Raw genomic sequence first — 12,554 nt, 5'->3', positions numbered from 1 at the left:
CCAAATTTAAAAAAGTTCCGTTTTCGTGTACACAACCCCTTGTAATTGTTTGTATTGAAATTCTCTGTGTTTATTGCATAGCATTGCACATTTCAGTCTCAGAAATACTTCTTTCAGTTTCCCCATTCCCAAATCATATTCGGAGCTTGGTATAAGAATCACAGAGATACGAATCTCAAACGGCGCCATCTGCGTTAAACTAATATGAAGATTGCTCTGCACCTCGCTCGTCTCGGCTCACTCAATAACGCTATTACCTGCACATTCAACTGCTGATTTCCCCGATATATTGGTGAATATCACTTTGATTTTCTCATTAATATATTTTGAATTATGTAGGTTTTAAGAGTACTTTTAATCCATTGGTGTTTCAACACTAATGGCAGAATGTCAGCTTAGACTCTTCAGCTTGCATGCAGTAGGCCTACAAAATTGTTAATGAATGGGACTGATGTGAAGGGGTGGAGGAGGGTTATGACCACTCATCCTACGAACGAGGTTATAATATAATAAAGCAATATTGACTGGCCTCGGGGCGATACGACATATATCGCCCAAACTAGATTTATATCGCCCGAGTCGTAGACGAGGGTGATATCAATTTAGTGAGGGCGATATATGTCCTTTCGCCCCCAGGCCAGTCAAGTATTATTAACCAAATCAGACATCTAGAGCCAAATCGTTAAAATTTAGATATTTTAAAATATTAGAATGAGAATCTAGTTTCTCATGTTGAGCAGACTGGGCTTCTGAACTTTACCATTGTGACGTAATTGAAATGATGCGTCCCTGGCCTAGGGACGCAGTATCCAGCGTTGTCTCAACTTCATTACCATTATGACGTATAGCACTGCGCGGTTCAAGGACGCGTACAAAACGCGTAGAATACCCAGATGTTAGAGCTGCCTTTTATTGCCCGCCACATTTCCACGCATTTTCTCATTGACTTTCTTGAGCGGGCAATAAATTGGGCCCGTGGATAAACAATTGGAATTTTATTGACCGGCCATTCGATCCCAGTGTTAAGCAGGCAACAATGTTTCAAAGTTGCCCTGCTCAGATGTCTGATACGGTTAATAATAGATTATATAAATTGCACGTACGATCCTGGGCTACGCCGGCGGGAGTTCCCTGGGTTAACCTTCCTCAGGCCAGGGTTGAACCCTCCCGAGGGTTCATTACATGCAGCAGGGCACAGAAAAATCAAGCCATTGAAGTCGTGTGTTGTGGACACGAGAAGTGGGATCCGCCACTCATTCAATGAACAAGGTTATAATATAACCTTGTTCTCAGTTATAACTTATATCTCCATGTGTGACAAAATAAGGGTGGCAATGTTTGGCTTATTTTCTCTTTTTCTTTGAGGCAAATGCCTGATTTTTTTACACTGACAGTTTCCATTACACCTATTATTCATACAACTTGGCTCTTATTTAAAATAAATTTGATTCTTTAAATCATTTTTTTCTTAATTAAAAATAGAGATCAAAAAATGAAAATTTTCTTGCCATATTAGTATTTACTTTCCACCAATAGAGGGCGTACACAAAAATATGCCCAAAATTCAAGTTTTTGAGCGCTCTGGTGAATACAAAAATTATTCCCAAGTTACTAATGAAAAATAAATTGCAACTGTATGGAAATTAGTAATTTTGGTCACAAAAGTGATATTTTAATGATTTTTTAAAGTGTGTGCCCTGTACAACATTGGCATACCATAATCCTACCTGTAGATTCACCACAGGCAGGGTGGTAGCAGTGAACAAGTGGGATCCGCAGCATGCGCGATCCACTAGTAAGAAATCCACTACCAAACACGGTTCATTGTGCGAGGTTAGTTACTTAGTATTACTAATACTAACCTCGCAATACGTGTGAGTGCACTTTCCTAGACTATGCCTAATGCGTAGGAAGGTTTAGACCCTTGAACCTCTTTGTTATGACGTAGCTTCGATGAGCGATGTTCCAAAATGCCGTTTTGAAGAACAAGATTAAAATTATAATTTGACCAATAATAACATTTCAATTTTGATAATGAATTATTATTATAAATATATTGTTCGTTAAGTTTCATAGGAAAAGTGATTTCATTAACAATTTCTAAACTAGTGTCAAAACAATGAAAAATTCCATGGAAGTTTTGCGAGTGTTGTGCTTTGTACTTTCCTGTGCACAACGTTCGAGTTGGAACCTTGAGTGCTACTAATGTGCTGTTCACTACCTCGGATGGGAGATGGTTCCAAGCCAAAGAAGTGCTCACAAACAACGATTGTTTTAATTGCTTTGTTTGGTGTATAGCAGGCCTGGTGTATAGTGTAACTTTATTGTGGTTCACTATTTGTATTTCTAAGGTATTCTGTGCTTGAAAGTCTTTATTAAATTGTTTATTTTTTACTTGTTGATTTGGTCTTGCTTTTATCAAGAAATTTTCAATAGGAAGGGCGGGGACCAACCCCTCAACCACCTTGAAGAAGGAAGATAGCTTCAGGACTTGTCGTCTTGAGGGTAGTTTTGGCAGATTTAGCTAATAGACTACGCATCATATTTGTGAAAATATTTATCATTTTTGTCTCACCTGCATAGCAGAGTGAAACTATAGGCGCCGCTTTTCCAGTGCCAGTGGCGGTGGCGTCAACATCAAATCTTAACATAAGGTTAAGTTTTATAGATGACAGCATAACTTAGAAAGTATATGGACCTAGTTCATGAAACTTGGCCATAAGGTTAATCAAGTATTACTGAACATCCTGTCTGAGTTTCATGTCACATGACCAAGGTCAAATGTCATTTATTTTAGGGTCAATGAACTTAGACCATGTTGGAGGAATCAACATCAAAATCTTAACCTAAGGTTAACCTAAGGTTAACCTAAGGTTAAGTTTTTGAAATGTCATCATAACTTAGATAATATATGGATCTAGTTCACGAAACTTGGACATAAGGTTAATCAAGTATCACTAACCATCCTGCATGAGTTTCACTTCACATGACCAAGGTCAAAGGTCATTTAGGGTCAATGAACTTTGGCTGAGTTGGGGGTATCTGTTGAATTACCATCATAACTTTGAAAGTTTGTGGATCTGATTCATGAAACTTGAACATGATAGTACTCAAGTATCACTGAAGATCCTGTGCAAGTTTCAGGTCACATTATCAAGGTCAAAGGTCATTTAGGGTCAATGAACTTTGGCCAAATTGGGGATATTTGTTGCATTACCATCATAACTGAAAGTATGTTGGTCTAGTTCATAAAAGTAACTTGGACATAAGAGTAACCAAGTATCACTGAACATCCTGTGCGCATTTTAGGTCACATGACCAAGGTCAAAGGTCAATGAACTTTGGCCGTAATGGGGGTATCTGTTGAATTACCATCATAACTTTGAAAGTTTATGGATCTGATTCATGAAACTTGGACATAAGAGTAACCAAGTATCACTGAACATCTTGTGCGAGTTTCAGGTCACATGACCTTTCAAAGTTTATAGATATAGTGAATAAAATGTGGATATTGGGGTAATCAAGTATCACTGACAAGTTTTAGGTCACATGATCAATGATCGTAGTATTGTATATATGAATGGTGTTTTTTGTGAATAATTATTTTTTATTAGTTTTCAAAGTCAGCACTGCTGCTATATTGAATCGCGTGATGCAGGTGAGACCGCCAGAGGCATTCCACTTGTTTTTAGATCACGCCACTGACTCTGTATACCACTGACTTTTCATTTGAACAAAAACACTTTTATCATTTTCTTTTCCTCCTTTTCTTCTTCTTGCATAGTAATGGTTTGCTACAATTGGTTTATTCCACACCATTTTATTCTAACAATTTCTTTCTAATTTGAACAGATTCGTAACTAGCCATCCAAAAGATGGGATCCCTCATTCAACAGCTGCTAAGGTGTAGAAGGCGAGGAGGCATCGTACCTGTTTTAACAGCTACTTGTAACATAAGTACAGACTCTTTGAGAACTGTATCTGCATTATCATGGCATTATCATGAGTGTCAAAGACAACTACATGTACCCTGTACCACAGGGACATCTAATAAACAAGTGCAATCATCATCATTGTTGTCGCCATCATTTGTATGTTCATCTACACGGGAGATATTATTGAGGAGAAGCTTATCATCGTGTCGGTCTCGAGAAGGCCTGAGTTTGTCGTCAAACCAGCCTCGACGGAGTCCATTCTGCAACCATCTATCGCGTGCATTCAGTCACTCAATGAGAAGGGAAGGTAGTGGTTGGCAGTGCATCCCCAGGGCACTGTCAACGAGAGGACTTCAAACATGTGGTGGCGCCCTCTTTGCTGGTCATAATAAATGGTCAAAGGTCAAACACATCAAGGGTCCAAAGGATTTGGAGAAGAGCAGACTTTTTACCAGGATAGGTATCCAGCTCAAGGTTGCAGTTAAAGGTTTGTAAGATACTTTACTTAGGATTTAGATTTTTTAGGGGGGGGGGGGAGATGGTGGTAAATGGTAGGGGAGGTAGAAGTATGAATCAGTGCCGAAGTTGAATCATTGGAACACCAGAAATCTGTTGTTTTTTTTAGAAGAGGTATTTGACACTTTTTGCCTAATCTGATCAAAAATTTGCATCAATTGACCCATTATGGGTGAATATTCAACTGATGGAAGGTCACACACTGCATCATTTTGTACACATGCACAAAAAATGATTCATGCATGAGTGCAGGCAATAATTTTGCTTTACAAATTTGAATAGCATTTTGGTCATAACAGAAAAGTTCTCAACTAAGTATTGTACAATACTATGTAAAAATATGCTATACAAAATAACTTTATGCATAGCAGTTTGTCAAAAATGTGGAGCAAATTGCGATGTGATGCCAAGAAAATTATTCCCTGGAGTGTGTGGCCGACTGCGTGATGGATTAAATAGAAATCTGCCACAGTGGTGAAAGGTAGATATGGCTATATGGGAGAGGATGTGTGTTGGTGAAATTGGGAAATGAAATTCTCATAAAATTGAATACATCAAAACTGATGCAAAGACACACAAAGAATGAATTGTTAAAGGCTGGATCTGGGCCGTGCAATCAATGTATAGCAATGACCAATCGAAATAATTGTTGCATGCATGATTTGCTCAAAACCCAAGTCAGGGACCAATCAGGACGGATCTTTCATATTTGGAATACTGCACATTACAAACTTATGTTACAAGGCCCAGGCCTTAAAGTTTTGATGTGTGTGGAGCAAGCCAGCAAGGACACTTTTTCATCGCGCATGTTATACTATCAAAGCACAGATATGGAAAATGAAAAGGATTGCTCACAACAAATCTTAAAAACTATAGAGAGGGCATCAACTTCAATGGCCTTGGATCAATTTAAAGGGGAAGTTCACTCTGAAGAAAACTTTGTTTTAAAAATAGCAGAAAAAATAGTAAAAAATATTGGTGAAGGTTTGAGGAAAATCTGTTAAAGAGTAAGAAAGTTATTAGAGTTCAAAATTTGGGATTTGTGACGTCATAAACGAGCAGCTGCCCCATGTGTTATGTAATATAAAATGTATGAATTTCAAATTTTGTATGGTTCCTGATGACTTAATTTTGTTTTCTTTTCATGATCGGGTGTGAAATGATTTGTCTATTGATATACAAAAGTTACAGTGAAAACCATTTTTAATTTTCTGAGAAAATGACATTTCATTGATTTTTTACCATTCGCTATGTAGGAATGCTGCTCGCATATGACGTCACAAATCAAATAATTGAAATTCTAATAACTTTTTAATTATTTGATGAATTTTTCCCAAACCCAAACCCTCGGCAATATTTTTTCTGCTTTTTTTACAATAAACTTTTTGTCAGGATGAACTTCCCCTTTAAAGGGGAATGAAACCTTTGGAACAGTTAGGCTTCTTTCGAAATAGAAATATCAAAGAATAAGAACAAAGAAAGTTTGAGAAAAATCAGACAAATAATGAAAAAGTTGTGAGCAGTTGAATATTATTATTGCAATCATTAATGGAATGGAGATCCTCCCATGGGCAGTACAACAAGGATGTGTTATGTCCACTGATCTCCTCACTAGTGGAGGCAATTTAAGTGAAATATACACTAAAGTAATGGGGAGAGTTGTTCACAAGTGACATCACACATCTTTGTCGCATTGCCAATGTGAGGATCTCCATAGCATTAGTGAGAAAATGCTCATAACTCTTTCATTATTTGTCCGATCTTTCTCAAACTTTCATTGGTCTGTTTCTTTGATTTTTCTGTTTAAACACAAGCTATCCTGTTCCAAAGGTTTCATTCTCCATTCCCCAACAAAATGTTGATTTGAATAAAAAGAGAAAAATCCTACAAGCATAACGCTGAAAAATTCAGCAAAATTGGATGTAAAATAAAGTTATGGCATATTTAAATTTTTAAGAAAGTTATGACATTTAATTTTTTTCCTAATTTCACAAAACAGATATATTCACATCCTGGTCGGTATGCAAATGAAGGGATTGATGACATCACTCACTATTACATTTGTATTTTTATGAACTATACCAATTTTCTCCTTGTTGTCCTGTGAAAGATTTGTTTCTCCCTAAACATGTGGTATTATCATTGTTATAACATTTTATGTTTTGGTCGAATTGGTCCTCATTGTCAAATCTGTAAAATTGAAATATTGTATATAAATTAGAGCGAAAGAAATAGTGAGTGACGGACATCATCAACTGTCTCATTTGTGTGTCACGGAGGTTTGCATATAACTTTTTTTCTGAAAAATAAGCGAAACTTTAAATTGTCGTAACTTTCTTGTTTTACGTGCAATTTTGATGAAATTTTTCAGTGTTATGCTCGTTTGATTTTTCTCTATTAATTAAAGTCAACATTTTTTCTGGGGTAGACTTGACCTTTAAGCACTTCTAGATATATCATGAAAATACATATTTCTTTTAGAAAGTGATCCACTTATCATAATAGTGGTAACTGATTTGTTGTTGTTTTCTGTGTTTCTTACAAAGAATAGAAGGAGGTCCCAATCCAGAAACCAACACATCTCTAGCCGCTCTAATCGCTTTAGCCAAGTCAAAGTCCATGCCAAAAGCTACCATTGACAGCATGATCAAGAAAGCTAGCACTGTAAGTATGATGTCTTTTTTCAATTCCCATGGGAACACTCTACCCTATAAAATCATTAGCCAAAAATTACTGTACAAAGTTCTGTAGCCTACTGTCTGGTCTAAAATACTTACTACACAAAATGATTGTTTTGGGAAGCAGAATATTTTGGATAAAATCAGGATGCATTTGGCAAGTCAGCATGTCTGGTATCTGCTTCAAATAACAACATGGATACCATATCAAATTCTAATCACATCCCTCTAGTAATATAAGTTTTTGTAAATGGTGCGCTATCATGGGTGGCAGAGCAGAGGATTATCCTTTGTTCAAGGGGGGGGGGAGGGGGACATCTATTGGCATATTGAACTGTGTTCCCCTCAAACACAAAAGATAATCATCTGCTTTGCTATCCAGGTGCACTGTCAAAGAAGTGATGTGGTTCTGACTCTCACCTTTCAGTGAGAGGATGGACTGTTGAGACACTAGCAAGACATCAAGTACACCTTGCCTCTCTCCACCCAGGTTTAAATGTGTACCCAGTAGGATGTGGAAAGCAGGGTAGTATATGCTTAGCCATTGTCAACCCATGTCATTTGAGCTACAATGTTCATACCTAATCAAATCTTTATCAATACTGTATTGCTTTGTCTTCATTTACACTGGCGGAAAGTTGATAGAGCAAGATCCAACACTACATTATGATAATGAGATACCGTATCTGGATATTACATAGAATAATAAAGCTTAATAAAAATTATTTCATGGAGGTCAAGAGTTTAGAGGTCAGATGTAATGTATGTAATGATATATATAAAGTGGAATTTTTGTTATTTTCTTGTTTCTATTAATTGATAATAGAGTAAACAAGGAGACTCTCAACAGGTTTTTGAGGTGAGGGGACCCGCAAACTCATCACTTCTTGTCACAGTCTTGACAGACAACGCAAAGAGAACAAGAGTAGAGTTAGCTCAACTTGCCAGCAAAAATGGGTGAGTATCTCGATCTCTAAATCCAGCGTCCCATATTTATTACAAGACATCATTGCCGCCATTGACACAAGTGTCAAGTAATGGTATGTAACAAAATTTACCAAATGCTAATCACATTATTTCGCAGTGGTACGTACACTGTACAGAGAGTATTGGGTACATGTAGGGAACAACCAGTATTGTGTTTAAAAGAAGACCATTGTAAGGGTGTTTTGTGAGAACAAAGACGAAAGATCAACACAATTCTTGATGTAGCAGATAAACAAACTTACCAAAGCCTAATCATATTCTATCATAAGTTGTGTATGTGGATTGTGGAAGGTTTGGTGCCTTATGAACCTGATAACACAGATCAGCAAACCTTTACAAAAGAACTTGCCCAAAGCAAACTTCCCAAATCAATTACTTTCGCAGGGGTGTCTTTGGAGAGCAAGGCACAGCCATGTTTGCGTTCGAGAAGAAAGGCGTTGTTCGGGTGCCTTGCGAACCTGATGACCAGCCGTCGATGAGTCTTGACGAAGCAGAGGAAGCGGCCATAGACAGTGGAGCAGAAGAAGTAGCAGATGGAACGGATGAAGATGGTCAAAATGTGTTTATGGTGAGCCCCAGGGCGGCATTCTGAAACATTTCTTACCTCAAATGATTTCCATTCCACATCGATTTGTCAATTCTTTTTTATGAAAACATTCTTGTCTCTGTTCCTATTTTTTTTTTTTATCTTTGCAGCCAGTGCCGAGAGCCTACAAATAACATATTTTTTGCATAACTGTAACTCGTAGCTTACACAGACAATCACTTGTTGAAATTCAAGAGCCTTTTGAATGATCAACTTAAACTTTGGTCATGTATAATTTGACAGTACATTTATTAATTAATTATCTAATCAATATATGAGAAACTTGACTTCTAAAAAAAAAGGACTTACAAGGTCTTTTCTTCGCACTGATTATTGACTCATACAACGTTCATTTCTTGTTTTGTTTTTGTTACCATGTAGTTCATCTGTGACCCGTCAGACCTTCGGTCAGTCAGAGATGGCCTTGCTGGACGATCACTACCTATCCAATCTTCTGGACTAGAGTATGTTCCTCAAACCACCATAGCCCTTGGGGACTCTGATCTTGAATCAGTAGCTGCACTCATAAATGCCTTTGAAAGTCATGAACAGGTCATCAAAGTGTTTGACAATGTCGTCAGCAAGGATTAGAATCTTCTGAAGTAAGAAAAAACTTCTCAGGGGTGCAAGCCTTGACGTGGTACCATGACTCATCGGTGCCATTAAAAACCATGAATAAGGCATCAGATTATTTGAGAATGTTGGCAGCAAGAATTAAAGTAGTTCTTCTAAGCTGCCAAAGCCCTGGATGACTCAGGTCTTGAAGCAGTTACTACACTCAGACATGTTTTCCGAAAGCCATGAACAGGTCGTTAATGTGTTTGATAAGGTCACCATCAATTACATGTATCTACTCAAACACCCTAGCCCTCCTTGATGTGGTAGCAACTATCATCAATGCCATTCAAAACTATGAACAGGTCAGCAAGTGTTTGAGAATGTCATCAGCAAGGATTAGAATGCGTCTTCTAAACCACCTAAGACGTCAAGGGCACTAGCGTACCAACAAGGGGGGGGGACAACCCTTGCAAAGGATGTATCCCTGCCCCCCTCCCCTTGACAAGCTTGAAAGACCTTTTTGCCCCCCCCCCCCGACAAGCTTGAATACCTTCCCCCCCCCCCCGACGAGCTTGAAGACCTTTATTGCCCCCCCCTGATCTTTTTTTTGCTTGTCAAATTTTTTGACGCCACTTGTCAAGGGTACAGGTACAGACCTTGACGTGGTAGCAACTCTCATCAATGCCCTTAAACAATAACAGGATGTGAAAGAGATGGACTAGTATGTAATATCGTAGACTCTGGGGTGAGGACCTCTACCATTATCAGAACACCAAGAAAACATGACAAATTTTTAATTTAAGTTGTGCCTGTCTCTGGAGAGTAAAAAGAGCAGTGCTGCTGTTCATGTAAAGCCAAACGCACACTATGCGATCAGGGCCCCGTTGGATCAATCGTGACTCTATGGATCAGTGTCATAATTTTTATACAGGAAATTTGTAAAATGTCCTTTGTATACAAAGGAGAACACCCCAAATTGTCAAGAAATCAATGACTTTACGGATACACATCCATATCTAGAAGTTTTTTTAACAAACACGCATTTTATATATTGACTTTGCTGGCTTTCCATAACTGCGATTGATCAGATCAATCGCAACTCTTTGTAAGATAGATAGATCAGGGCCCGTTGCAGAAAGAGTTGCAATCGATTGCTACTCTAAAAATCATGCGCAACTTGATTTTCAACCAATCAACAGCGTGCATTTGGGACTTGCGTTTGATTTTTTTACTTGCGTTTAAACGCAACTCTTTCTACAACAGGCCCCTGCTATGACACAATTTTTTGATAAATCGCATTTTGCATTAAAAGTGAGAGTTCCAAGAAGCAAAATTTATTTGATGAAGTTTGGCATTATAGGAATAATGAAATCATAATTTTGCTTTGCAGCAAGCTCTGTGGTTGGAGTGAAGTCCACATTGACTTCAAATCGCAGCCGATGATGACGTCATTACGATTTGAAATTGAATTTGCTTTTATTCCTACAGGGAGGCTTGAAATAGACTGAATTTCAACGTCAGTAGTCCTACCACTATTCTGAACTCTGACTGCTAAGATTTTATTAGTTGGAATGTTCATATCAAATGATACTACAATTTCTTTGAAACTCGGATCGCAGCAGAACGTATAGTGTGCGCCGGGCTTAACACAGATAAGTCTGAATCAGTCAACCTTATCTAAGTCAAATAATCACCCAAGTCAAAGCAATTTTTTAGACCAGGGGCCCCGTCTTACAAAGATTGATCAGTATTATGTACGGCCAGTAACGTCAACATGTACATGTATTAAGCATGTTTTATCAAAATATTTTCTAGCTATGATGCATATTCATGCATTAATTGCTTTCTTAAAAATTCACTGTGCTTCTCTTTGTTTACAAACAATATTGTGCAAATTTCCTGTAGAAAAATGTATGACACTTATGGATTTCCATCAGTTACAATTGATTGGATCAATCGTAACTCTTTGTAAGGCAGGCCCCAGGTTTTTTTTTCACAATACAGCTTATACAGTATTATGAATCTTGGTCATGCAAAATATTTCAGATAGATGAGTTGATTCCATGCAGTTGTAGACTGCAAATACTGAATTTTTCATTCTTTTACACATATTACATCTACTTTGTCCATGAGCAATAGGATCACCTAAAGAAGCAAAAAAGTCATTTTAATCTTTCAACTATTAGAGTAAGGCTGCGTTTCTGATGACCTTGACCTTGACTATAAAAAAAGCAATATACTGGTTGAAAATGATTTTAATATACATAGCAATATTACCGGTAGTTTATGCAGTTTAGAATGATTGAAAAGTCAATTTGCCTTTCCATATTCAATATGATCATATTGCTATGCTTGACTTTGTGAAAAGCATTATATATCTCCCCTTGGTATTTCTTTACCAGTTATCTATGCTAACCCTCTGAATGAAAATCTATCCCTCATATCTTTAGATCTACCCGCTAAATATAACAAGTGGAGGTGCTGTGGTCAAGTGGTCTATAAGATAACTGTCTGCATGCATGAAAGTCCAGGGTTCTATCGCCTTGCCACTGTAGTCGTGTCCCTGAGCAAGACCCTTCACGTCTTCTTGTTGGCAAAGCGAAAGGTTGGTCCCAAACATAAATAATATTTTCTGATTGATACCCATCTTAAAAATATGTAGACTACTACAACTACATACACACATATTTTGAAAAGTAGATTTCAATGCGCAACCATGTAAAAAATTAAACTTGTCAAGAGTAGTGAAAGTTATACTAATTCTTCACTTGAAAATTTTGAATGGAGGAGATATTCTCATTTAAGAATTTTGATAAAAATGATACAAATATTTTGCACAATACTATGCTGTGTGTTAAGAATGTGACAAATTTGAAATATATTTTTAATTGATGTGCAGAGAAATGTTTCCTTTGTTATTCTGTTTGATTGTGTCCCTTCAAAGAAAGAGAGTTCACATTACTCCAATTCTGTGTGACCTACACTGGCTTCCTATCAACCAGAGAATAGCTTATAAACTTGGGGTCCTTGTATTTAAAGCGCTTAACAATAAATCTCCACCCTACACATCAGAGCTCTTATCTCAGAATAGACCAACACGCAGTATCAGATCAGCAGATCAAGCATTGCTGAGGGAATCTCTCAACTACACAACCTGGGGTGACAGAGCCTTCTACATGTCTGGACCAAAGCTGTGGAATAGCCTTCCCCAATTTATCAGGAGAGCAGAGACCCAATCAACTTGTGAGTCTTTCCTGAAGACCTTTCTGTTCCCCACTCCAACATTATCGCAAG

General features: G+C 37.6%; 1 protein-coding gene across 2 annotated transcripts; it reads left to right on the top strand.

The window, feature by feature from the left end:
* Positions 1–215: 215 nt before the first annotated feature.
* On the top strand, positions 216–9,774 carry LOC121426761 (translational activator of cytochrome c oxidase 1-like). 2 transcript variants are annotated; one of them, XM_041623148.1, is made up of 7 exons: positions 216–292; positions 3,853–4,212; positions 4,243–4,422; positions 7,003–7,115; positions 7,956–8,086; positions 8,501–8,684; positions 9,084–9,774. In XM_041623148.1, the coding sequence occupies exons 2-7, from the start codon at positions 3,876–3,878 to the stop codon at positions 9,291–9,293; spliced, it is 1,155 nt and encodes a 384-aa protein (XP_041479082.1). In that variant the 5' UTR covers positions 216–292; positions 3,853–3,875; the 3' UTR covers positions 9,294–9,774. The 2 variants fall into 2 exon arrangements, with proteins under 2 accessions (XP_041479082.1, XP_041479081.1); XM_041623147.1 differs by having other exon boundaries at positions 3,853–4,422.
* The last annotated feature ends 2,780 nt before the right edge of the window (positions 9,775–12,554 follow it).

This window comes from Lytechinus variegatus, chromosome 13 (assembly GCF_018143015.1).
Source record: "Lytechinus variegatus isolate NC3 chromosome 13, Lvar_3.0, whole genome shotgun sequence".
NCBI classification, from domain to species: Eukaryota; Metazoa; Echinodermata; class Echinoidea; order Temnopleuroida; family Toxopneustidae; genus Lytechinus; species Lytechinus variegatus.
The sequence above is the reverse complement of the archived record's forward strand: the minus strand, read 5'-3'. Positions and strand labels throughout refer to the sequence as shown.

Excerpts from the sequence above, each read along its gene's own strand:
- LOC121426761 (XM_041623147.1), top strand. The coding sequence starts at position 3,876 with ATGGGATCCCTCATTCAACAGCTGCTAAGGTGTAGAAGGCGAGGAGGC. Across the intron at positions 4,423-7,002 it reads GCTCAAGGTTGCAGTTAAAG|AAGGAGGTCCCAATCCAGAA; the intron begins GTTTGTAAGATA and ends TACAAAGAATAG. Across the intron at positions 8,685-9,083 it reads ATGGTCAAAATGTGTTTATG|TTCATCTGTGACCCGTCAGA; the intron begins GTGAGCCCCAGG and ends GTTACCATGTAG.